Here is a 27,053-nt window from a genome sequence, read left to right as displayed (position 1 = left end):
GCAGGAAGTCAAGTGGCCACCAAAAGAGGGTATGAACTGACTTGTCTTTTTCTGGTCGCTGGTCACACCAAAAAAGCAAAGGGCAAACGCTGAGCCACTAGGGCCTTTCCAAATTTCAAAGCCAAGCTGCTCCAGCTTCTGCTTTGTGAACCATTAAATTGCACTGAAGTTGCATGCTTGTTCTTTTCCCAGCAGCTCAGCCCAGATCTCTCTCTTTTCCTGCTGTATTGATTCATTTTTAATCTTTCTTAAGGTTCCAGATGCCCATTTCCCTTCATTCTTACTACTTTTGTTTTAAAAATGGCACATTAAAGAGCGAGAGAGAACGTAATACATAAACTCAATTGTGAACTTGGGTGGTTAAGTGTCTTTCGGATGGGGCCACCTAAAAATAAGATATGCTTGGAGGACTCCCAAGGCCTGCAGAAATATGCAAAATTACAAATCAAAAGAAAAAAAGGGGAGGGGAGAAAAACCCGAACAGTTTGTAAAAGTGGAAACTCAGGGAAGGAACTGAAGCAGGAAAAGGAGGGTGGAGGTGGGCATACAATCTTCCCCTTCTGCATGTGTCAATATCCTCCTGATATTGACACATGCAATGCCCACTGCAGCAAGTTCTGCCTCCTGTTATGGAGCACATGCATTCAATAATAACTGGGCTGATGGATGGAACACCTCCGCATCTCACAATGTTTGAATCCAATATTCTTCTAGGAAAATGTGAGCAACATTTTAGTTCCGGTTTTGCCGCTGACCAGGAAGGAGCGCAGGATCGTTTCTCTTTGAGGAGATTCTGAGCTCTGAGAGGCAAAATAGAGGTTTGTGAAGGCGCCGCGAACCTCAAACCCAGGGAGGACAATCTTTGGGACTAGAAATTCCCGTTGGCGTTCAAGGCGACTCTCCCAGCGAAACACCAGACCGGCTTTTTTTTTTTTTTTTGAAGGTCTGGGAGGCGCGGGATAGAGACACGAACGCGGGGAACATTCTTGCCTTCAGAGCGAAGCCTCGAGCTCCTCAGGATAAGCGGCAAAGCTTCCCGGGACTTATAATATATTCCAGTCTCCACTGCAAAATGAAAGGCTGTGCCTAACGAGAAAATCTTGTGAGCTAAACGGCAGAAAGGAGCTGGAAAGGAGCGTAAAAGATACCAGAGGGAATTCCTCCCGAAAATGTCGGAAATATGGCGCACGGACTAACAACGCCTTGAGTGAGGTAAAACAGCTGCAAGAAAAGGCAACACAAAGTGGGCTCCGAAACCGAAAGGGGAAGGGAGCATGACGTGGGACTTTTAAAACTTGGGTAACAACGGGATAGACTGTTTAAAACAACATAGTTTCTGAACCACAAGGACTGACTCTCGTGGAAAAATTTAATGTTGAATGGTGGGACCTGGTTAAAGTTTGTTGGTGCTGCAACATTGTTATAGTCTCCGGGGGTGAAAGCTGAGACAGACGCTAGAAGGCTTGCGGCGTTTTCTTTTGGAGTTTGTGGACTGGGAACTACTTAGAGACCGGAAAAAAACCAAAATAAGGAACTTAAAAGCCAAAGAGTCGATGTCTAGCTCCCCAAAAAAGAGCTAAAAAAAAAAAAAAAAAAGAGGAAGATCCAAGAAGCCTTTGAAGCAACCCCCCAGTTATTTAAAGGAACAGGGAGCCAACAAAAGCCTGGGAAAAATTGAAACAAATTGAAACAAACTGAAATACTACAAACTTGGTACTTGCTAAAGGGAGGGTTATTGTTACTGTTGGTTTGGATACCTGTATGCCTGTTGCTTGTTGCTTATATGTTTATATGTTTGCTCTCTGCGCTAAACTGAAATACTGAAAAGTTAAAAGGATAATATAAAGCAGAAAGAAACAAAGGGCGACATAAAGGGGGGAGGAGGAGTGGAAGAGGACACCCAGTGGAGGTAAAAGATATTGTAGCGACAAGCAGAAAACAGGGGGGGAAATAGAAAATAGAAGAGAAGGAGAGGTATGGCTTTCAAAGGACCCAAATCAGGAACACCAGGCGACAGAAGACCATCAAAAGCGGATATTGAAGGGGAAGGGGAGCTAGCAAAAATTTTGGCTGAAATAAGAGAAATGAGAAAGGAGGTTAAAGAGGTTAAGGATACAGTCAAGGAAAGTGAAAAAAATACTGGTGAAAAATTGGCAGAATTAGCAGCGGATCTCTCTGGGCAAATGAAGGAGTTGAATAACAAAGTCCATGTAGTAGAAGAACAACAAAAGCGTGTTCAAAAAGAAATTAAAGAAAATAAAAAAGAGAGGGAAAAAATGAAAGGACAGATAGAGGAACTTAACAAAGTACAGGAAAGTGTACTGGACAGTCTCGCTTTTGTGGAAATGAACCAAAAAGCGTTGAATTTAAAGTTTCGTGGGATACCAGAAAAGGAGGGAGAGGACATTAGAATGAAATTAATTAATGAATTGGCAAAGTTGCTAGAGGTAAAGGAGGAGGACCTAGAATATGGGATAACAAATGTGTTTAGAATAAGACCCCCCCCCTCAGCCAAGTAGACTAAAAAAGAACTACCCAGGAGACTGTCTAGTAACCTTCACTTCAATGGACATGAAAAATACAATATTAAAAAAGGCTAGGGATGGGAAATTAATTATAGATGAGAAGACAATCATAGTATTTAGGGACATCCCGAATCGTTTTTTGAAAAAACGCAATGGCTACAAAGATCTTACCAAAAGCCTGAATGCTGAGAAAGTAAAATTCCGTTGGGAATACCCTGAAGGCATATCATTTTACTATAAAGAAAAAAAACACAAAATAAAATCTGAATTAGAATTAAAGAAATTTGGAAGAAGATATAAGGAACTACGTAAAGGGGGAACAGAGGATCAAGAAGATGAAGGCGAGATTCCTGAAGAAGAACAAGAACAAAAAGAGGGAGAAAATTAAAAAAAAAAGATAAATATTGGAAAAAATTATTTAAATAAACAAATACAATGACTTTAAAACTTATATCTTGGAATGTAAATGGCATGAACGAGAGGGCCAAGAGGAACAGGGTGGTACATTTATTAAACAAATATAATGCAGACATAATATGTCTGCAAGAGACGCACATTGTTAAAAAACACAATAGGGTTCTAAAAAATTTTAAATTGGGAAATGAATTTACCACGTCTGACGTACACAAAAAAAGGGGTGTGGTACTATACATCAAAAACAAATATATAGCCCAACAAAAATTTAAAGATAACGAAGGAAGAATAATAGGTGTTGAAGTACAGATTGAAGGACAAAAGATTTTGATAGTGGGCATTTATGCCCCCAATGATAAGAAAGCAGAATTTTATGAAAAATTAAATAAAATTCTGGGGGAATATGTGGACTATAAGATGATATTGATGGGGGACCTAAACGGGGTCCCATCAATAGAAATGGACAGGTCAGACAGGAAACAAAAAGGTAACTCAGGAAAATTACCAAAAATATTTGAATATATTACAGAACAGCATCAAATTGTGGACATATGGAGGTTTAAACACCCAACGGAAAAACAATTCACATTCTTCTCGGAGCCAAATCAAAGTTGGAGCAGAATCGACCAGATCTGGCTATCAAAAGAATTAACGACTAGAGTTCGAAGGATAGAAATAATGCCGAAAACTATCTCAGATCACAATGCAATATCACTGGAGCTAAATCTTCAAAGGTTTACTCAATACAGATGGAGACTGAATGATAGTATCTTGGACAATAATGAAATTTTAGAAAGAGCAAAAGAACAATTAAATACTTATTTTGAACTGAATTTAAACAAAGGGACGGATTTAAACTCTGTCTGGGATGCTAGCAAGGCTGTTATGCGGGGGTTTTTCCTGCAGCAAAATTGCATATTAAAAAGGAAAAGAGAAAAAAATAAGGAGGACATATTATTTAAGATAAAGGAAGTAGAAAAACAAATGATAATTAACCCGACAGATTTAAAACTAAAACAAACTTATAAATTGTTGCAAATACAAATAAACACCTTGGTAAATCAGGAGGTGGAGTGGAGAATTAAGATGTTAAAACAGAAAAACTTCGAAAATCTAAATAAAACAGGCAAATGGCTATCATGGCAACTAAAGAAAAGACAAGCTCAGAAAATTATAAATAAAATAGTCGACAATAATATAACTGTGGACAAACCAAAAGAGATCAGAAATACGTTCCTTAAGTATTTTAAAGAGCTTTACAAGGCACCAAAAGAATGTAGTGAGAAAATAAAGAGATACTTGCAACGATATAAGTTGAAAACTCTAAATAAAGAAGCTGTAGATCTACTAGAGAATCAGATTACTGAAGAAGAAATCATTGAAGCAATAAAACAAGGGAAAAATGACAAAGCTCCGGGGCCTGACGGCATTACAATAAAGTATTATAAAAAACTAACTCAACAACTGATCTCACCTCTGAAGGAAGTTATAAATAATATAATGGAAAATGGAAGACTTCCAAGGTCTTGGGAGGAGGCCCATATAACGTTGATTCCAAAGCCGGACTCAGATTCTACTAATGTAAAAAATTACAGGCCAATATCGTTATTGAATAACGATTATAAGATTTTCACAACTATTCTGGCCCAAAGACTTAAAAGGATTTTGGCACACTACATACATACCGACCAAGCAGGTTTCCTACCAGGGCGACAGGTGAAAAATAATATGAGAATAATGTTAAATATTATTGATTACCTGGATCTAAGAATTAACAAACAGGCAGCGTTAATTTTTTTGGACGCCGAGAAGGCGTTTGACAACCTGTCTTGGACCTTTATGAAAACAAATTTGGAAGTGATTGGATTAGGCACTAAATTTAGGAGAACTATTGAAGCTATATATAAAGAACAAAAAGCACGGCTGATCGTAAACAATGAACTGACAGAAAATTTCCACATTACTAAAGGAACAAGACAGGGGTGTCCGATCTCTCCTCTTCTATTTATATTAACGCTGGAGGTACTACTACAAAGAATCAGAACAACAGACAAAATAAAAGGAATAAGATATGGATCGAAGGAGTATAAAGTCAAGGCCTTTGCCGATGATATTGTCATAACTATCGAGGATCCACATCTTTTAATTGGAGAAACACTAAAAATAATTGAAGAATTTGGCGCATTGGCAGGTTTGAAGATTAACAAAGACAAAACAAAAATGATGGTAAAAAATTTAAATGAAAAACAATTGGAACAATTACAAAAAGAAACTACGATTGCCGTGGTCAAAAAGATTAAATATCTAGGCATTTGGCTTACTCCCAAGAACGTTAACTTATTCCAAAATAATTACGAAACTTTATGGAAGGAAATCAGCAAAGACCTTGAAACATGGGGAAGATTGAACCTTTCCTTTATGGGAAGGATAGCAGCTATTAAAATGTCAATCCTACCAAAGTTATTGTTTTTATACCAAAACATCCCTATCATTACAAATCAAAAATATTTTAAAGACTGGCAGAAGATTATATCAAAATTTGTATGGCAAGCTAAAAAGCCGAGGATTGCATATAGGCTCTTGACAGATAAAACGACAAGGGGTGGATTTTCACTACCAGACCTTAAAATGTACTACGAAGCGGCTTGTATAGACTGGCTTGGAGAATGGTTTAGATTAAGTAACACCGATTTACTGGATCTGGAGGGGGTGGAAAATAGATATGGGTGGCACGCCTACCTGTGGTACAATAAGGTAGATGTCCATAAAGGTTTCCTAAACCATACTATCAGGAAACCACTATACCAGGTCTGGACGAGATACAGGGACTGGTTTGAGAAAAAAACCCCAGGGTGGGTGTCACCACAAGAGGCTTACACAATTAAAAAACCTAATATGGAAGCCAATTGGTTATCATACAGAGAACTTTTGACGATGGAAAATAACAAGGTACGGATAAAACCATATGAAGAACTAAAAAACAAGCTAACGGGCTGGCTAGAGTACCACCAATTGAATAGTATTTTCGCAACAGATATGAAAACACAGGGATTTAACCAAGAGAAATCTTGGCTAGAGAAAGAGGTCGTTCAAAATAATATCAAGACGTTGTCTAAAACTTATGATTATCTGCTGGAGTGGAATTTAAAGGACGAGGAGATTAAGAGCGTAATGATAAGGTGGGCAATTGACGTTGGTCATAATATCGAATTTAGTAAATGGTCGAAGCTTTGGAACAATGGAATCAAATTTACAGCATGCACATCACTTAAAGAAAATTTGTACAAAATGATATACCGTTGGCACCTCACACCAATTAAATTGTCAAAATTGTATAAATCAGGAAGTAAAAGATGCTGGAAATGTGAGGAGAAGGATGGGGAATATTTTCATTTGTGGTGGTCATGTGATTTAGTAAAACAGTACTGGCAAAATATTTACAATGAACTTAAAAAAATACTCAAATATACGTTCAAGAAAATACCGGAGGCCTTCCTCCTAGGAATGGTAGGGGATGAGATAAAGAAATGTGACCAAAAATTCTTTTTATATGCGACTACAGGGGCGAGACTTCTATTAGCACAGGTCTGGAAACAGAAAACAATACCAACCGTGCAGCAATGGCAACAGAAAATCACAGAATACATGGAAATTGCAAAAACTACAATGAGAGTCAGACAACAAGGGGAAGAAACGTTTAAAAATGAATGGGGAAAATTTATAGACTATTTGGATAAGATTTGTAAGATATAAAAGGATGATATAAAGCACTCGGCGTAAAGATATTTAATGTAAAAGATTATTTAAGAAATAAGGAAAATTTTCAAAGATAAGTATTAGAATGAGAGAACAAAAGAAACCCGATAAGGGGAAAACTTCATTAGGGGTAAAAGGAATTGACGTGCAAAATATAGAAAAATGATTTAAAGAAGACATAAGAGGGAAGAAGGGAAGGGACGGAAATTTTCAAGTGTATAAGATAAGAGCGACATAGATTTTCTGTAATATAAGCTTTATACACCAGTTGTATTTATAAGTTATATGTTGCAGTTTGTTTTTTCTTTGGTCAAAGTTAAAGAAAAAATCAATAAAAATTACTTACAAAAAAAAAAAAAAAAAAAAAAGGAAAATGTGAGCAGATGCCCATCTTCCTCTTGGTTAAGATTTGGTAGAACCTCCAAGGGCCAAAGAAATTTGGTTCAGGCTAGGGGTCAGATCTAGTCAATCAATCACTGATTATCTATCATTGGCCTGACATTACATCCAAATGAACATAAAAAGTGTATGTTGGAGGGACATGGGAAGCTACCCGATACCGAGCCAGATTATTGATCCATCTAGCTCAGTATCATCTACACCAGGCTTCCTCAACCTTGGCCCTCCAGATGTTTTGAGACTACAATTCCCATCATCTCTGACCACTGGTCCTGCTAGCTTAGGGATCATGGGAGTTGTAGGCCAAAAACATCTGGAGGGCCGATATTAAGGAAGCCTGATCTACACTGAGTGGCAGCGGCTCTCCAGGATTGCAGGCGGGGGTCTCTCCTCTGCCCTATCTGGAGATGCCAAGCGTTGAACCTGGGGCTTTGTGCATGCAACCCTCTGAGCTGCACCCCTTCCCCCAAATGCAGAAAAAGGAGCAAATGCAGAACAAGGACTACATGCAGTTCTTCCAGCATCATTAGTGTTTGGGTGAGGAATTGTTCTCCTCACAAAAGAGAACAGCAGGTGGGATGAGGGGAGTCAGCTATTGAGAGTCATACTACAGGGACCAATTAAGCACTGGCAGGGAAACTCAGGGGATGATGCAATAATTGCATTCAAAGTTTTAGATTTAAGTTTCCCTGACTGTATGTGGAATATCCACGTTCCCCAGCTGGCAAAGTATCGGTTTCCTGTGTTCATGTAATGTTGCATTCCTTTCACCTTTATATAAAGACTGCTTTCATTAGCCAGTTCCAAAGTCTAGTGCTTATCCCCTGTCCGTGGTGCTGAAATGCCCAAGCCAGGCCATTATGGGGGAAATGAAAGACAGCTCACATCATGAGTGGTTGCAGGGAGAAAATCCCAGTAACATAATCATTGTTTTTCATCAATGAAGTCTCTAAAAACTTGTTTGGGTATTGATTAAAACCTCATACATTGAACAACTACTGTTCATTCCTAACATAAAAAGTTTAATCATCTACCTACCTACCTACCTACCTGTCAGAGGTGTGTGTGTGTGTGTGTGCAATTTAGACTAGAATTGCACTCAAGAATTGTACTATTGGGAATAATCTGGCATTGGTAAAGAGATCCATTAGATGATGTCATCTATCTTCCCTGTTTATATCGTCCTGGGTTTTGAATAAGGCCTGTGTGGGAAGAAGCTTTTTAATTGCATCGTATAATTCATCTTGCACTCATTTGTGTATTTACATGTGCTTATTCACTAGGGAACAGCTAAAGTTTAATTGTCATTGCTTCCTAAGTAGCTGAGTAGGTGGATGCATACGGAGCTGGCACTTTGTGCATATGGATTAGTCTCATGTCAGGACAGATTCCTTGCTGAGGAGGCTGTACAGATTTATAGATTTGTCTTAATTGCTTGAATGAATGCTTCACATTTGTACAACATGCATTTCAAGCATCCAAAGCAGCTTGCAGATATTATCTTTGTAATCATAAAAAACAGCCCAGTATAGTAGGACAGCATTATTACTCTACTACTGAAGGTGGAGGGGTGGATGCATGTGGGCCACAATAGCCCCTGTGCCCTTAAGTGAGTGGAGGTGAGATTTAGAACTGGGAATGAGATTACAGCACATTCCCTTAGCCAACATAATAGGGAAAGAACCATCACTCAGTGGAGGAGCATGCATTTTGGTTATACAGGAGGTCCTTATTAAATCCCCAACATCTTCAGTTAAAAAGGTCAAGCAGAAGATATTGGAAAAGACCTATCTGCCTGGTATCCTGGAGGGCTACTCCTGGTCAGAATCTAGTGGACAATACTGGGCTAACTGGACAAAAGTTACATGCAGGAATCAGGTTTATTGGTTTAGATTTCCTGGTTATACTAATAACATTGGTTTCTATGTTCCTTGTATACTGCACTACCTGTTGCATTAAGGAACTGTAGTTTTTTGATCAATATACTGTCATGCCATGCTAAATTTCATTTGCACCAATGGCTGTGGTGTGACACAACCATGGATATCATTGATAACATTGGACATGTTGCCACTCTTTTTTGCACATGTGCAATTCTGTTCCCCCATGACTCACCCATGAATATGGCAGGAAGGAACTGTATGATGGATGTACTGTATGCTGGAATACTGCCCTAAATTTTGTTCCATGGTTTTCTGGGTAAATGGGGATACAAATGGATTTTTTCCCTCCTGGAAGCAATTAACATAGAAATGAGAGCTAAACTTCCACTGGATTTTGTTCACTTTCCAGAAGTGGCTTTTACATTGTGTAAAAGATCACGTAGAATGAGAAAACGATCAGGTAAGGAAATATTGGGGAGATGGAATAAAGTTCTGTCTGAATGCAGCTGAAGAGTCAGACCTGGTATAAGACAGCTTCCCAAGTTGCTCTAGCATAGTTATTATACTGAATTAATTGTAAATTTAGGCCACAATGTTTGGTCTGGGTTTCCTGAAAGAGCATGTGCTTTAAAAGCTTGGCAGGTGGGGTAGGGGGAATTTGTGGGGCATCTTCATTACTTCTGTTCAGTTCTGAACTTCTTGCCCTACCCATTCCTGTGCTGGAATCATGACTCCTTAACTCTGTGCCTGTTGCTGAGCCTATTCCATTGCTTCCCTGAATAAGATCTCTTTCTTACTTACAAGAGTCTCTGTCTGCGTGTTTTGGGTGGGAGCCAGGACAAATGTGTAGATAAGACCAACGGATGGAAGAGCAGGCATGATTGGTGACAGTTTGCCCCCCAAGGTTCTCGACGTTTGCAGAGGAAGGTTGTGCAGGGATGTGACCTCTGAAACACCACTGGAAGTGGCAAATTTGCCGCCACTTATTGCAGTGGGAAGTCACTGTGAGTCGGGACTGACAGCATCAGTATGGCAAATACACATTTCATTACTTCTGGTCAGCTACCTTCAGGATTTAATTTGCTGGTGTCACAGCTGGAGAGGCTGTTTCACACCTCCAGGGAAATTTGGGAAGACCTGCCTCCTAAACCAAATGATTGCATCTAGCCTCCTTCACGGTTTGTTATTACAAGCGTGACAAGCCCAAGTCATACCGAAGCCCTCAGAAAAGCTGGGAGCAGACAAAGACCCTCAATGTACTACTATCTGTTTGCTTTCTTTCCCTGCAGAAACACATCTCACAAAGCTTTGAGGCCCAACTTCCAAATAGAGTTAAGGCCAGAATGTGTTTTGGACTACAAGTCCCATCGTCCCGGTCTCTTACCTATGCTGACTGGGGATGGGATGAAAGTTAGTCTGGGGAGCATTGGAGGGGGGTGGCACTTGGCTGGGGAAAGATGGTTTACACCTTCAATTTCCTGGAAATAAATGGGGAAACCTAGAATGTGCCATAAAATCTGTGTGCCTCCTCAACTCCCTTTATTCTCATACATTCTTTCATTGTCGGTGGGTGGGGGATCTGAACCCCCCTAAACCACAAGCAAAGCTCTGCTGGGTCAGGTTAATGTTTCATCTAGTCCAGCATCCTGCTTTCATAGTAGCCGCCCAGATGTCCAAGCAGGACCCAAGCTCAATAACACTCTCCCCTCCTGTGGCTTCCAGCAACTGGTATTCACAACCATTACTGCTTCTGACTGTACCCCCTATTGGTACATGAAGCAGAAAATAATGTTACACACCACCCCAATCTCCACAAGCGGCGCGACATGACAAGGATGCCAGGCACACTTTAGCCTGGGTTTTCCTTTGGAAATGAGGCTCTGCACAGTTGGTAGTGTCTTTATGGTTGTGTGGTTTGTTTACACATATGTGCAACCTGGGAATACGATGGAGACTGCTCAGAGCATTCATATTCCAAGAGGGTCTCTTGCTTCTCCTATAGACACAGAAGGCTTGGGTCTCAGAACAGAGAAATCAGCCATGCTCTTTGTCTCTTTGTCACAGTCAGCCCACGTGGTGTTGTTCACCCCACTTCCTCTTCCTTGTATGTGAACCCAGTGGAACTATTCCCCTCTAGCATACATCATTCAAACTCAGTGCTTTCCCCCCCTCTAAAAAAAATGTTTAGGGGTACTCTCATTTTGACTCAAGAAAATCACCGTTTTATAGTTCAAATTGGGGAAAATAAATACAGTAAATGGACAAAAGTACAAAGGACATGCATTACCTCACACATTAAAGGCTCGCTTTCGTCTGAGACTCAGGAAACACCGTGACAGGAAATGAGGCCGCCATCAGGGGCAGCAACGGAACTGACGATTCACCGTGCTAGAGAAGAAACTTTTTTTTTTTAGTTTCTTCTCCTGTTAGATTCACAAAATGTTTAGGGGTACACATACCCCTGCGTACCCCCAGAAAAAAGCACTGTCCAAACTGAAATCCTAAACCCTTATTTGTTTCTGCACACTAACACACAGCTGGAGGAGGGGCTCCACCCCCTTTGCTGTCTGCCATTGAACATCCCAATGGCTCATCATTTGATGGGATGCCAGCAGCCTTTGTTCCCCACTCAGGAAGCAACTGCCAGGCTGGCTTGGCTTGTTAACATAGGCTTAATCCAGGGGTCCAGTGTATGGCACAGTTTAACTCTTCAAACATTGATTCATTCCAACTGTTATTGGACCCAGGAATTTAGGGTGTCCTGCACCCCACAAAGTCATAACAATAAATCAGGGATTGTTAGTGAGTGGCAGAGCCCTAGCGGACTATTTGCATTGCTGCCCAGAACAGCCTTTTGTAGCTTTGAATACAAGAGAGGGTAAAAGAGAAGTTGTGTTTGATGAGAAATTTTTCATGAGTGAGTAACAGATAGAGCTGGCACCTGGTTTCTGAGCAGACGGGTGATTGGTAAGAATGATCTCCAATAAACCAATCAGGTAGGGGAGGCTTTTATTTGTGGCGGGGCAGTGAATGACTAATATTTGGTGCATTGTAGACAAACCTTTGTGAGCTTGCAGTACAGTTGTACCTCTGGTTACGATTGCTTCAGGTTGCGTTCGACACGGGATACGAATGCGCTGAACTCAGAAGTAACGGAATGGGTTACTTCCAGGTTCGGTGGTTTGCGCATGCGCGTCAAATGACGTCACACGCATGCGCAGAAGCACCAAATCGCATCATGCACATGCGCAGATGCGGCACTTCAGGTTGCGCACGTCACGGGTTGCGAACGGAGATCTGGAACGGATCCCGTTCGCAACCAGAGGTGCCACTGTATTTGTTGACTTATTTCTGGGGGTGGTGGTGGTGGTGATGATAGAGGATTAGTCACACTGCTGAAAGATTTTCAGAACTCCTTGTGGAGAGACACCTAACTGGCTGGCTAACATCCTCACTCAATATGTTGCGAGAGCAAAGCCATTTCTGCTGTAGGAGCTGCAGAGCTGAGGCGTTTGAAGTTGCTCTCCTATGGGCCATCAAAGGGCAAAGCGATTCAGAGGAGCTGGAAATATCACCTGGTGCTGACTTTTTGAGCAGCCAAAAGGTAGAGATCTAAGCATCGCCATGCCAATTAAATGGGGGGAAAGGGCTGGGAGAGATGCTGGAACTTTAAATGTGCCCCCTTTTTCATTATAATTACAGTCGCTGCATTTTGGAATTCCTGCAGACCCGGCGGTTTCCTTTCTGACAGATAGTTTGCAATTAATGAAAGGAAGAGGGTTTTATTTTCCTTCCAAATCAGCCAAAGAACTGATGTTCCTTGTGGCAGATGGAGAGGGAGAGAGAAAAGGTTAAACTGTTCCATTTTCTTCTATACACTTGAGTGACAGAGTTGTCTAATATGAAAAGGATTGAAGCTTCATAGAAAATAAATTGGGTGAGCAGGAAGGATTTGGGCTTCCTTGTATCTAAGAATGAGTGGATTCCCCCTGTTTCTGTTCCTTCATTTTTCTGTGGATTCACTCAACTTCTCCCAAATTCCAGTGTAACTGTAGCTTTTTGAAGGAGACATGGGTGAAAAACCAATTTTTTAATAATAATTTTTTTTAAAAAAAAACCCTCAAAGCCGCACTATTTGTAAAAGGAGTGAAGTCACACAGTGGGAACAATGCCCCAGTGCTGGAATCAAACTTTAAGGAAAATCCATGGTGGTAGAGGAAACTTATAGCACTATTTTATATATTAGTGTCTGGGAAGGAAGACTGGTATTGCCATTTGGGTTCTTCTGTAACACACTTGTAGCTTTAATTTCTAAACATACAGAAATAATTGTTGTATACCAGGGTCCTGAAGCTGAAGTCCCTTCTGTCGGCATCATGCCACATATAGGGTGTGATGTCAGAGATGGAGTGGGGGGAATGTGTGGCCGGAGGAGGCGAGGAAGCAGGAGGATGGTCCAGGGCAAGGGGCCAGTGGTTTGTGGGGTTCTGTGCTGCATTGGATGCCACTCATTGCCAATTTCAGGGCCAGTGTTGCCTTGCTCTGGGGGCTAGCAGTGCTGGTATGTTACAGGTAGCACCACAAAAACAATCACTGTCCAGAGCAGGGGCGGAGGAAGGGGTTGTGGTGGGACGAACTGACCCATGTGTCTTCGCTGATGGAGGTGACATTTGGTGCTCCACAACCCGCGACTCCCAAGCCTACCTTGAGCTGTCAGGGGGAAGGGGGGAGCTGTGCCACTTTGCCAGTGGCATTTCCCCATCCCCCTTCATTTTGACAGCTGGGGGAGGCTTGTGAGTCGCAGGCAGGTGGCGTACCAAATGTCCGCCATCGGTGGCTCGCTCGGCCCCGACTGCAGGGCACACGTGCTGTTCCGTGCACCCAAGCAGCTATCCTGCGCCTGGGAGGGTGCCCTCTGTGCCCCGCACCCCTCGGGAGCAACCCCCGCCCTGGGCATATGCTCCACCACTGGTCCAGAGATCCCCACATCCCTAGAAGCAGTGCTCATGCCAGAACATCATTTTCACCCCAAATAAGAAAATGCCAAAATTGGGGTGGGGGTTTCCTCTCCCCTCCCGAACCTCTCTTTCTTGATCTGACCATTTTTAAAACCTTCCTAATTCCCACGGCTTGGCAGCTATCAGAAGCACGATCCACGCCTCTTCTCTGCTGGCGGCAGACAAAACAGCAGCGCCTTCCAAGCAGCGTTTGGTCAATGCGTTTCTTCTGCTTATTCACTTGCAGAATGCGGCACCTTTCCACGTGGCAGTGCGAGACGACAACTGCATCACCGTTTCCCTCGAAGCAGCGGACGTGGTGAGCTCGTCCTCGGTGTACGTTGTCAAAATCACCGGCGAATCTAAGAACTATTTTTTCCAGTTTGACGAATTCAACAGCACTTTACCTGCTCCTGTGGTTTTCAATGCCTCGTACCATGGCCTTTATTACATAGTGACTCTGGTTGTGGTGAGCGCAAACATGGTTTCCAAGCCAGCGAGATCAATCACGGTGTTAACCAGTAAGTAACTTTTAGAAATCAAAGTGAATGCGTTTGAAACTTGGGCGCCATGCCTTTTTGCAGTTTATTGGTGCCAGACATGGAGTGGAGAGAGGAGCCAGTGTGGTGCAGTGGTTTAAGTGTTGGACTAGGACCTGGGAGACCAGGGTTCAAATCCCCACTCAGCCATGAAGTTCACAGGGTTATCTTGGGCTGGTCACCGCCTCTCAGCCTGTCCTCCCTCACAGGGTTGTTGTGGGGATTAAATGAGGAGGGGGAGAACCATATGTGCTCCTTTGAGCTTATTGGAGAAAAAGGTGGAATATGAATGCAATCAATTAATAAGAGGCAGGCATCCCGAGGAGAACTCACAGCACATCCTGAGAGCCAGCCACCGTGAACATCACAACTGAAATAATAGGCAGACACACCAGTGGACTGAACTCACCAGTCTGCCTCCCTTGTGCCTCTACGTTTTCTGAATCCATGGCCATTCATGCGTTTGTTGCTAGGGTGGCTTACCAGTGTCTTTTGGGGTGTTGGTGGACTTCAGCTCCCATCAGCCCCAGCCAGGAGGAGTTGCTATTTACATAGATGCCAATGTCACCTTTCACCTCTAGGCAAAGAGGAGCTAGGGAGCTCTGCTCTGAAGCGTAGGATGACCTGTGCCAATCACTTCAAGTTACAAGAAAGGAGATTCTGACTTAACATCAGGAAAAACTTTCTGACAGTAAGAGTTGTTCGACATTGGAACAGACTCCCTAGGGAGGTTGTGGACTCCCTTCCTTGGAGGTTTTTAAGCAGATGGTTTGAAGAGTTTTTTGATTGTTGGAAACACTTCAAACCAACCTTAGCACAACTGGAGCCCGGCACGCTTCCCCTGCGAGTACCTGCCTGAAGCGTTTTTCCTTGCTGCCGTCTCCTGTGCTATTCAGCAGAGTTTTCTTTTCTTATCTTCTCTCACGCAGCGGGGTGTGTGCATGCCAGCATATTACAGACAACAGAGTCCGGCTTCTTTTTAATCTAGAAGCTTTATTTTACAAGGCATAAATCTACATTCCTGGAGAGTCGCAAGCCATGTTTGTGGCTTCTCCCTTCTCTCCGTTCTCCGGAACAAAGAAAAAGAAAGTATCACATTACACAGTACAACAGTACACAGAGCATCCGGTGACGCTCTTCCTCCTGTGGGTGGGACAATCTGGTTGAGCTTGTTAACTCTAAAAGCTCCAAACCTCTACACCCCCTCTTGTCCCGCACACAGGGGCGTTGTAAGCTTGCAGCTTACCTCACACAAACCCTCACAGAACTCCCCATGACATTGGAAGCTCAGGGGCTTCGTGAACCCAACCCTCTGGTTCACCTGACCAGGACAGTACTTCAGCTTCTCCTAGCCAGTCTGAACGCACACGTCTCGAAAGAGAACGTCTAGGTGTTTGGGTCTGGCCTTGACTTGTCCAGACTCTGCCACCAACAAACAGAGTTGGTTGTCCTCCCAAACCATCACGGGTAGACAACTCTGAACGCAGATCTCTTGGACCAAACACCTATAGAACTACAGTTCCCTGTAAAGCACTGACAACGCACTGTACCTTGCTTCTGCACGAGAACGAGCAATGAGGCTCTGGCACCGGGACTTCAACCCGCCTAGAGCTCCTCCACACTGTACAACCATTTCAGACACAGATTTCCTGTCCTCGGAATTTGCCCGACCGCCGTCGCACCAGCGCGTGAGCTGGGGCTCACCGGTAGCTGACAACTCCGGGCAAAACTCCTTAGTCTCCTGCAAACTCTGGAGCACTCTCACCATGCCATTCCAGGCATGCATGCTGGGATTTGCAGCCACCTTGCTGAACAGATCCACAGCAAATGCTATGTCAGGTTTGCTCAACCATGGAGGAAACAACATCCTCCCAGGAGCTGACCTAAACACCTTGGGGCTCTCGAACTCAGAGCGTTCCCCGGTCTGACTGTCCTCACCTAGACACGTCTCCATGGGTGTTCTGACATTAGCACATTCAGACACTCTGAACTTCTTCAACAACTGCACTACCTTGCCAGTCTGATTGAGCAAGACACTATCGTCTTCGGCTCTGTCTACCTGCACACCTAGGTAAACACCAACAGGGCTTAGGTTCCTGAGCTGGAAAGACCTACCAAGCTCCTCTGCGAACCGTTGCACCTGTCCCCTGGTCTCCACCAGGTAAAGCATGTCCGCACTGGACTGCAGAACTAGCTCCTGCTCTGGACTTACTCCTGCCAGAAACAGGCAGCTATCAGCACAACTCTGGCTGACACCTAGCTTTCTCAAAGCTTCTTGCACGCCTGAGGACCAATCTCTGGCTGACTCCTTCAAGCCAGTGATTGCCTCGTGCAAACTCCACACCTGATTTGGCCCGTTGTCCTCGAACCCTGGCGGAGGTACCTCGTACCTCTCCTCATCCAGGTCGGAATCCAAACAGGCACCCAAACCAAAGTGGCTTGCCTCAAAGCTGCTTTGAGTCGCGACCGCTAACAGCATGCGCGTGGTTTCGCTTCTGAGAGAGGGCGCATCCAGTAGCTCGGAACAATGGACCCCCTCCTCCTGAGTGAAACCTCTGGCTACTGACCTAGCCTCGCACTGCAACTCGCCAGTTGCTGCCGTCTTGAGTCTGCACACCCAGCGACCTTCTGACAGCGTCGTGGTTGTGCACACACCCAAAGACCTCATTGAGCTTACCTGCTCTACCATGGCATCCTGCCATTCCTGGGCCTCACCTTGAGATACCCATTGAACCTTCACAAAGCTTTCCGGTTCACACTGAACCAAACAAGCACTCACGCTGGTGGCCGTGAACCTTTCGGGCAGAATCCCTTCAGTGGATCGTGCAGACTGCTGTGATACCACTTCAGATTCTCCCTCTGCTCCAGTTGCACTGGATTCCACCTGCACGTCCGTGACGTCAGGCATCTCACCTACAGACTTGCTGCGCCTGTGCATCCTAACTGAACCACCCAAGGATGACGTTGGCGCGCCTTTGGGCTCCTGCTTCACTGCCAAAGAACCCAGCTCTTGCTCCGGGACGAGACCTGCGCCAGGCTCTCCTGGAGAAGAGTTGCCACACAAAGAGTCGCCAAGCGTGGCCTGCCTCCTAGTCCGTGACATAGGAGTTGCGGGTGCACTCCCAGGCTGCTGCCTTGGAGTTGCCCCTAGCTGCGCTGCACCCTGGTGATGACCGGGAACTCGGCCCGAGCCACCAGCAGGTGCTAAAGCCACAGCAATACCCCCTCTTGGGGCTGATCCACCTGGACCACCACCGCCACCAGCAGGTGGCGTATCTGCCTGTCCATCACTGACAGGACCATCCAGAACATCAGGGCTTCTAGGGATGTGTTCCAATCCATTCTGCTCAAAGAATTCAGCACTCCTGCTGACTAGAACCTGGGTCTGGTCACTATCTGGGCTAACTAACCTCCAGCTACGCAAGCTGGGTTCGCACCCACAGAAAGACACTTTCAGAACCTTGGTATCACCCAGTTCCACCCGGAACCCTTGTGGAAGCTCTGCATCCAAGAGCATGTCTTCAGTGGCAGCATGCAGCATCCTTTGCTGCCTCTCTGCAAGACCACATACCTGTGAAGAAAGCAGGTTAGTCACACTGTGCTTACTCCCCCTCTCACTGAGGACCTGGGAACAGCCTACTCCAGTAGAAACCTGCTGTTCCACTGCAACCAGTGGTGCTGCCTCAGTTGCCTCCTTGAGCAACGCAGACCACATGTGGCGAGAGAAAGCATCAGCCAGACACTCAGAACAACACGCTCCCCCCAGGTTTGCTTCTGGCATCCCTTCAGAAACTGCCACATGAACCAGGGAAAAGGGACGCGTGGTTTCCCTTTCAGACGTGGGGTAGCAGGATGTCGACTCCTCGACCTTGCAAACCCTGCAATCAAGAAAGCTGTTACATGCCCTTAACTTGCACCCTTCAGAGAACTCAGGCTGCTTCAGCACACTGTCCCAGTGGCGACTTGCCAGCCTTTGGTACCACTGACACAAACATAAGTGGTGCACGGGCACACTGGTGCACTGAGCAAACATTCCATCAGTGCCACCTCCCCCTGTTCTGGATTGAGGCTTCTTAACAGCAAACAGCCCGTCCTGGCTGCCTTTCACGCGTAGAAGCATCTTCTGGCCCCTGCAAGCAGAACAGGTGATAATCACAAAACAAACAGCAAAAACATTGGACAGAAGGTTTGACATAAACAGATACACAGCCACGTCAGCAACCAAAGAAAACGCCAGTTCTGTCCCTTTAAGACTTGCAGAGACTGTCTCAAAGACGACAAACTGTCTCTTGCATCCAACAGTCAGTTCTTCAAACTGCTCTGTAGAAAAAAAGCTGCAGTTCCTCACAAGTCCACCAGGAGGAACGATGACGACGACGACGGCAACCATCACATGCAGCCCACCAGGGTTGGCCTTCGTTGCCACGGCAACTGCACGACAACAGTAGGCATCCTCTTCCGCCTGGGCTGTGGTAGAGCTGTTGCGATTCTCATGGCCAGTACCACACGTCATGTCCTTGGCCTTATCTTCAGCCATGCACGTCAACAAAAGACCAGGTGCAGGCTACGTGCCAAAATACAGCTCCACAGTCAATGCGTTTACGCTGGCTTCAGACTTGGAAACAGCCCCTCCCTTTCTGGGAGCAAAGCCCACGGCGATCTGGCCCCCCTCCTGCTTTCCATGGCACTGTTGCTTCTCAACAGCCATAAGCCGAGCTGGGGGCGAGCTTTCCAAAGCCACTGCAGCCAGTCCCTCAGCCCCGTGAAACTGGGCTAGGGTCTTCTTCCAGGCTTCACAAGCACTGGCCAGACCTTCCTCCTCACAGGCGTTGGCCAGAACATCAACGCTCTCAGGGAACAGCCCTCTGCATTGAAGCTATGAGGCTGGAGGTGCTTGCAAACAAAAGCTTCCCTCCTCCTTGCTGGGAATGCTATGGCTCCCTCCATCTTGCCCAGGGGTAGCGTACTTACGAATCTGTAGCTTCTTACCCGGCTCCACAGATGGGGGTTTCACCAGAGAGGTACAACTGCTTTTGCAGCCCTCGATCTGGGCTTCCCTGCTGCCTTCTAACCTCTGGCAGCAGGTTTTAGGCTCCTGAGCCATTCAGCAGACTGCTGAATGCTCCTGCTGGCAAAGCAAACTTCCCTGGATGCTCCATCACAGTCCAAACCAGGGAGGCACTTCTTAGCTTGGCACACACGTTCTGGAACTCTTCAGAACTGCTCTCAAACCAGTCCAGAATTGGGAAAACGCTTGGACCCATAACCTGAAGAGTTTTTTGATTGTTGGAAACACTTCAAACCAACCTTAGCACAACTGGAGCCCGGCACGCTTCCCCTGCGAGTACCTGCCTGAAGCGTTTTTCCTTGCTGCCGTCTCCTGTGCTATTCAGCAGAGTTTTCTTTTCTTATCTTCTCTCACGCAGCGGGGTGTGTGCATGCCAGCATATTACAGACAACAGAGTCCGGCTTCTTTTTAATCTAGAAGCTTTATTTTACAAGGCATAAATCTACATTCCTGGAGAGTCGCAAGCCATGTTTGTGGCTTCTCCCTTCTCTCCGTTCTCCGGAACAAAGAAAAAGAAAGTATCACATTACACAGTACAACAGTACACAGAGCATCCGGTGACGCTCTTCCTCCTGTGGGTGGGACAATCTGGTTGAGCTTGTTAACTCTAAAAGCTCCAAACCTCTACATGGTTGGATGGCCATTTGTCATGGGTGCTTTAGTTGAGATTCCTGCACCCTTGGGTCTCTTCCAACATTATAATTCTATGATTCTGGGGCTGAGGCAGGATCACAGAGGTAACACAGTGCCTGGATTTGATTCCTCTTCCCTCCCCATCCCTTTCACCTTGTGTGCCATGTGGTTTGTTTGGTTTTTTAAATCATAAGGCTGTGGGCAGGGACTGTTGTGTTTCATCCATTTGCATGCAAGTTCCCCCTGCTAGCTTCCCCCCCCCCCCGTTAAAGAGTACAAGCTCTTCAAATAAATAATTAAATGAAATAAATAAGAAATGCCCCACCCCCTCAGTCTGGACCTGGATTCCCCCCACATGTGCCTGCCTCCTATTTATTAAACAAAAGTCATGTGCCCAGGAGCCGAACTGCCAAACATGTCTAGTTTGGCCCACAGATGGAGAGAAAGTGGTGACAGGAGGAGAAACATCCTGGCGGAAGACGGTTTAAAAAGACACGAGGAATGAGAAGGGGAAGGCGGAAGGGTTTTCCCAGTGTTCGCCGACACTTGGCGGTTAAAACACCGCCTTCTTTATATTGCGATCCTTAATTACCATTGTTGTCAACGGCAACCCGCGCAGCAGCCGAAACTCGCTGTGCCATATGGCTCCCTGTCTGCTAAAGATCACTGGCGTATGGAGACCATATGAGAGCATATTGACAGAGCACATGCCTAATTGCGGCTGGGCCTTACAGACGGGCATGCCACTTCGATCCAGGCGGGCGTCGCGCTCCCAGCCCGTCCGCCGGCGTCGGCTGCCGTGGGACACAGCAAACGAGGCCCCCGAAGAGGCCTCACTCTGCGAAATAAGCAGCACCGAAGCAATTGGTCCCTTAGTTGTCCTTTGACATTTCACCACAGTTCCTCAGGGCCTATTGATGTTTGCAGGAGGGCTGCTCATCACTGTCACATCCCTCTTCAGGGAAAGAGCGCACATGTCTTGAGAACAATGGCTTGAATGTCAGCCTAATATGAATGAGGCTGGAGCTTTCCTGCTTAGGAGTCTCATGGGCATCTGGTACATGCTGTCTTCAACTAACTTCACTATGAGTTGAGATAGATCCTGTTCACATTTTTTCTTGGGCGTTAATGCTGGGTGCGTGGAAATTTCTCAGAACAGAGTCATAGAAATGTAGAGTTGGAAGGGACCACGATTGTCATCTAGTTAACCCCCCTGCAATCTTTTGCCCAACGTGGGGCTAGAACCCACAACGCTAAGATGAAGAGGTTTAGGCTGTCAGGAGGTAAGTCAGTTATGCCTCCCCTGAAAAAGAGGGTGTGTCTCAACAAATAAAAGAGGGGAAAGTGGGCACAGGTTTGCATAACATCTACAGGTGCTGATTTCTTTTCTATGTACAGATGCCCTTCTAGAAGGGATTAGTCTAACAGATATAGGATGCCATGCCTCTCACTTTGGAAGGCGAGTGTGACCAGGTGACCTGAGGGTCTGTTCCATCTGCTGTGCAGGGGCTCGCTGTTGATGAAAGGCAGTTTTGATGCCCTTACCTGCTCTCCTGTTTTAAAGGGTTATTTCTGTTTAAACCGGGCTCACACCCAGACAGCCCTTCAAATGGAGGGCTCCCACAAGTAGAAGTCACAGGACTACCCTAGCTGGCAGCCAGCTTGAGTGTTATGTTGCATAGTGAGAGACGAGAGAGAGAGAGAGAGAGAGAGAGAGAGAATATGTTTTCTTTCCATCCCTATTGCTTCTTGCTGAAGTCTCCCTGCCACCCCCAGGTTTCAATCAGCACTACAAAGCTCCTTTCCAGGCTGGCTGGCTCCCAGGGGGGAGGGAACACTCTTATTAGGGTCTGGGGAGACACTGTTATATTTTGATCTCTCCCCCCCCCCCCGCGCCCCATGTGCATATGAGGAACTCTTAGAAAATAAAATACCTAGGGAAAATTCCTCTATCTATTCCCAATAATTAAAATTTGACTAGGCACTGGATTCTTAATTATCCGCGCTCTCTGCAATGCCTTAGAGAGGCAGGGAAGCAATATTAGCAGAGCCTAACAGAAGTTGTGCTCAGAGCAATACCATAGCAATACCTTTGCCAGTACCAAACCATTGGTTTAACCAAAACAACTTGCCATATAATAGTAATTTTTAGAAGTCCAGAGACCCATCCTTTGTCAATTAAAACACACAATAAAACACTCCCATCGAAACAACTCGGTAATCAAAACAGGTGGGCAGATTAAAAGAATGTCCTTGCAAATATCCCATGAGCTGTAGGATAATTTGTAGTAGCTTGGCAAAGATTTCTGACATCCAGTGGTTCAGTGATAGCAAGAACAAAAAGGGTTATTGTTGTGTTGTTGTTGTTTTTTAAAAGGAAACATATGCAAGTGTAGAGTTGGACTTGCATATGCACCCCCCCCCCTGTATGAATAGTGAGGTACAGGAGGTCATTGGATCCATTCGCCAATCACCATTTTGCATCCAGCTCCACCTCATCGATGTTATTTTTCACCTGCCTCCAGCTGGTGTATCTCAAGGTTCTCTGAAGATACAAAGAACATTCAGCCAGCCTAAAGATTGCCCATGAAGTTTTGGTTTCCATAAGGCAGCGAAAACCACTGCACTATGTGCTCCAAAGTCTGCTCACTCCAAGTTCGTTGTGCATGAAGTCAAAAGTGAGGGGACCCAGCTCAGAGGTGGTGAATATGCTTCAGCTGAAGAAGCCCCAGGTTCTGTCTCTGACATCTCTGGTTAAATGGGAGAGGCCCTTGTCTCACATGCTGGAGAACCACTGCCAGTCAGAGTAGGCATTACTGATCCAGGCGGACAAATTGCCTAACGAGGTATGAGACATCTTCCTCTGAGAGCATGGACGTTGCCAAGCCTGTGAATTGGCTTTAGGTATCAAGGAAGAAAATCCCCAGATTTATTTTTCTTTGAATGAAATCTGCAGCATGAATCTCGGCCAATTTTATCGATGCTTTCAAGATACTATTTTCGTTTTTGGAAAGCAATTTAAAACTTTGCTACTAAAAACAACATGCTTGCATCGTCGGCCTTCCTCCATCTAGAGGCTTAGGTTTTAAGGCAAGCCTAATAATACAGCCGAGTCTGGGTCAGATCAATGCAATCTATTTCTTTTTTTCTCTTTCGTTCTTTTCTTTTCCCCTCCTCTCAGCTCTGTATCGATCTCACTCCTTGTCACAGAGCTGATCACACCGAGAGAATAAGAATGATATGTTTATGAGATGGGGAATGGCATCCTGCAGTAAACACACTTCTGCCTCTCTTTGGGATATTGACTTGGGTGAACCACCAATGTGATGGAATGCATAGTGTTGGACACAGATTGCAAAGACCTGGACTCACAAAGTACCTGCTTTAACATGATGCTACTGCGTTCCAGCCTATCCTGCCTCAAAAGGTGGTTGCAAAGAGAATATGGCAGTCATGGGGAACCTGTGGCCCTCCAGATGTTGTTGGAGTCAACTACAGCTCCCATCAGGCCTAACTAGTATGGGCAGTGATCAGGAATGATGGGAGTTGGGGTCCAGTAACATCTGGAGGGCCACATGTTCCCCATCCTTGAGCTGTAGGATAATCCCCCAGGTATGACTCCACCCATTCTTCCTTGCTGCTTCTTAAAAGACTCCCCTCATTCTACTTCATGTCTAGAACCCCTTATTTGAACTCAATGCAAACTTCAGGGGCTCATAATGCTCACCTCAAATAGTAGGCGAGCACTGCAAAATCCCCAAATCCTTCTCCATTTCAGATTAAAAATCCAAGCCAGAGAAGAATTCCTGGCTTAATTCACTTGCTACGCACCCAGTCCTAAAGAGAACTTTGCATGGCTAGGACATCTCCTTCTGGGATCTCTCCTAGCCATACAGAACTACAAAATACCTCCATAGCTGTGGAAGCTGTTGATGCAGGGGAAGTCTAGCCCATGAAGGACCCTTGAGACAAGAGAGTCACCTGTGGTGGGTGAGTTTTCCCCACCAAAACAATCACTTTTTTTTTCATTGTGTCCCATCTCTGTTTTTTATTGGCTTGCAAATGAGTTGGACCCATCACCCCAATTTGTGTTTGGGGGTGAGTTCCAAGCCAATTCGAGGTGAGCCATTAGCTGTTGGCCCAGTTCTACTCCAATGTGTTGCCGTCACTCTTTCCCTCTTGGTGCTTGTGATTAGAAATGTAGCCTCTTGATTGCAACGGTTGGTTATTAATTGTTGTCAGTCTGTCTTCCAATGCACTGATAAAATGGGAGAAGAGGTAATAGGGGTTAATTCAGCAAATTCCTCCCTTGGCCCCTTTTGTCTGCCCTGATTCCTCACCCACAGCAGCACAAACCAGCAAAGGAAGAATGGGAGAGAGGAGCTGTTTGTCAGGGTCCAGCAGAGTTTAACAGTACCATACGAACAGCCCAGCGATCAGGTTCCAAAGTAACCTCTGGCAGTCAAGGCACCAGAGGCAGATGGCATGGGCTAAATTGGCCAGGATCAGGCCTTGTTTTGCATCTTCTCTCTTTTTTTTTTTAACAGAGTTTATTAGCGTTTTCATAATATAACCCAAACCCAAACCCACACCTACAAATACAAAAACAAATACAAATACACATAATGCCAGGATTCTTCTTCTTGTTTGTATACCTTACATAAAAAAAAATTTCTAGTTCTGAATCTTGACTTTTGACTTCCCCCGCCTTTTCACCTTCGGTTTTAAATCGATATACTACTTTCCTAACATCCTTTCTCTATATATATATAAAAAAACTTTAACTTTAATTAAAGATAACACAATTATCTTGATCTTTCTATTATAACAAAAATCTTAACCAAATATTCTTATAAAGACTAAACTTATTTCTTCTATCCTTTATCATGCTGCTTTTAACTTAAAATTCAATATCTCCCTACTTGTTTAAAATAAACTTATAATTAACAGACTTCACTCTCCGATTTCAGATACCATGACAGACCATTTGGAATATACATTTAATACTTCAACCCACTCCCCCTCTGTCCATTGTCTTTCTCTGTCTTTCACCAGAACCGGATCTCCAATTCTCTTCTTCTAAATGTCCACAGATCCAGGCAGCATTCACAACAGACCTTGCATCAGGCTTCAGGGTGTCCATCACTTCTTTTTTGGGCTCCTCCGTTTCTTTGTACCATACTTCTTCTTCTTGTAGAAATCTTAATTCCATGTCCCTTGCCCCCGAGCTCCCACCTCGGGGTCTGGATATTATAAATTTTCCCGTTCCGGGGCTGCCACCCCCAGGAATCGGTTCCTTTTCCCAGAGTTGCCCAGCCATTTCAAACCATCCTTCAAGCACCCCTCCCAGCTCTTTGGCAAGGTTCGATTCCATTGTATAAAACTTTTGAAAAGCCTCCTCTGTGGAAGTTAAGTCCATTTTCTTTAAAATCCCACACAAGACTTGTAATTTCCGATCAAGCAGTTCCAGCTTCAAGACAGTGAGCATTTCCTCATCTTTTAAACCAGAGTTCAATACAAGTGTGAGCACAAAGTCCAGCATTTTGAAAGGGAGGGTGGGTATCAAATTTCAGCTCCTGTCTCTTCCTTCCTTTGTTTCAATTTTTTCCCACGACAGTCCAAATCGTCGCCATTTTTCCGAAGCCGGAGTGTAAAGACCAAAACTTCAAATGGAGATATTTTTTCCCCAGTTAACCCCCGAAGGGAAATCTCAACAGTCTCAGTTTTCAAATTCCAGATACTTTCTATCGATTGTTGTAGCAGCAGTCACTTAAAGAGTTAATTCCTTTCATCTCCCGAAGGGAGGGAGGCGGGCTGCCTTTCTTCTTTCCCCCAGATCGTTCCAGGAATACAAAGAGTCAATCAATTACTCACCGCCTCTGGGTTCTTAACAGCTCATTAAGGACAGGTAGAACTTAGACGCTCATCACAGGCTTTGTCGCCGCATTTACATCCCGGTTGGGGCATGTCCCCTATAGCCCGGCTCCGTCGTCCCTTCACCCCCACTCCCCCTTTACAGGGGGAGCGGGGGAAGGGTTCGGAGCCACAACGGGCACAGCCGGGGAGCCCAGGGTGCGGGACGCTCTTCCCGCACCCCAACCGGAGCCCCGCTTTGCGGTGGCGGGGCTCCTAACCCCCGGGATGGACTGGGCGCTTCGCAGCCGAAGCAGCCCACGACCACCCGCAATGGCGTCGCCGCCGGAAGTCTGTTTTGCATCTTCTCTCATAGACCAGTTACAGGTGGGTAGCCGTGTTGGTCTGCCATAGTCGAAACAAAATAGAAAATTCTTTCCAGTAGCACCTTAGAGACCAACTGAGTTTGTTCTTGGTATGAGCTTTCGTGTGCATGCACACGAAAGCTCATACCAAGAACAAACTCAGTTGGTCTCTAAGGTGCTACTGGAAAGAATTTTCATAGACCAGTTGCTTAGACTACAGAATCAAATTTAGGAGAGTTCTTATATAGTGCCTTTCAAATATAGACTCATGGAACTGTAGAATTGGAAGGGGCCCTTGTGCAGACTTTCTCCTGGGTTGAAATACAACAACCACAACAAAACCAGGTCTAGCCTCCTCCTCTGATATTGGGGGTGTCTTACATCTGATGAAGCAGGGTCCACTGGCTTGAAAACGGATGCCATTAAAGCAACCTTCAGTGCCGCAAGGGTCTTATTGCTTTTGCTGAAACAGATTAACACTGCTGCTCTCCTGGAAATCGACCTTGGGCAGCAAGTGCGTAGAGTACTTAGCTACTGAGGTATTTCCAAAAGATGCAACGTTGAATGCAGCATCTCCAAATGCTATTCATTAATCCATGTTGATTTGCTGGCTGCAGCTAG

General features: G+C 45.0%; 1 protein-coding gene across 1 annotated transcript in view; it reads left to right on the top strand.

Moving 5' to 3' along the window:
- PTPRO (protein tyrosine phosphatase receptor type O) overlaps positions 1 to 27,053 on the top strand; it is a 135,769-nt gene that overhangs the window by 51,217 nt on the left and 57,499 nt on the right. The window contains 1 exon segment of the mRNA XM_033162275.1: positions 14,222 to 14,495. Coding sequence (XP_033018166.1) covers positions 14,222 to 14,495 — 274 coding nt within the window.

The sequence above is a fragment of the Lacerta agilis genome, chromosome 10 (assembly GCF_009819535.1).
Source record: "Lacerta agilis isolate rLacAgi1 chromosome 10, rLacAgi1.pri, whole genome shotgun sequence".
NCBI classification, from domain to species: Eukaryota; Metazoa; Chordata; class Lepidosauria; order Squamata; family Lacertidae; genus Lacerta; species Lacerta agilis.
This window is presented reverse-complemented; position numbering and strand designations above follow the sequence as displayed.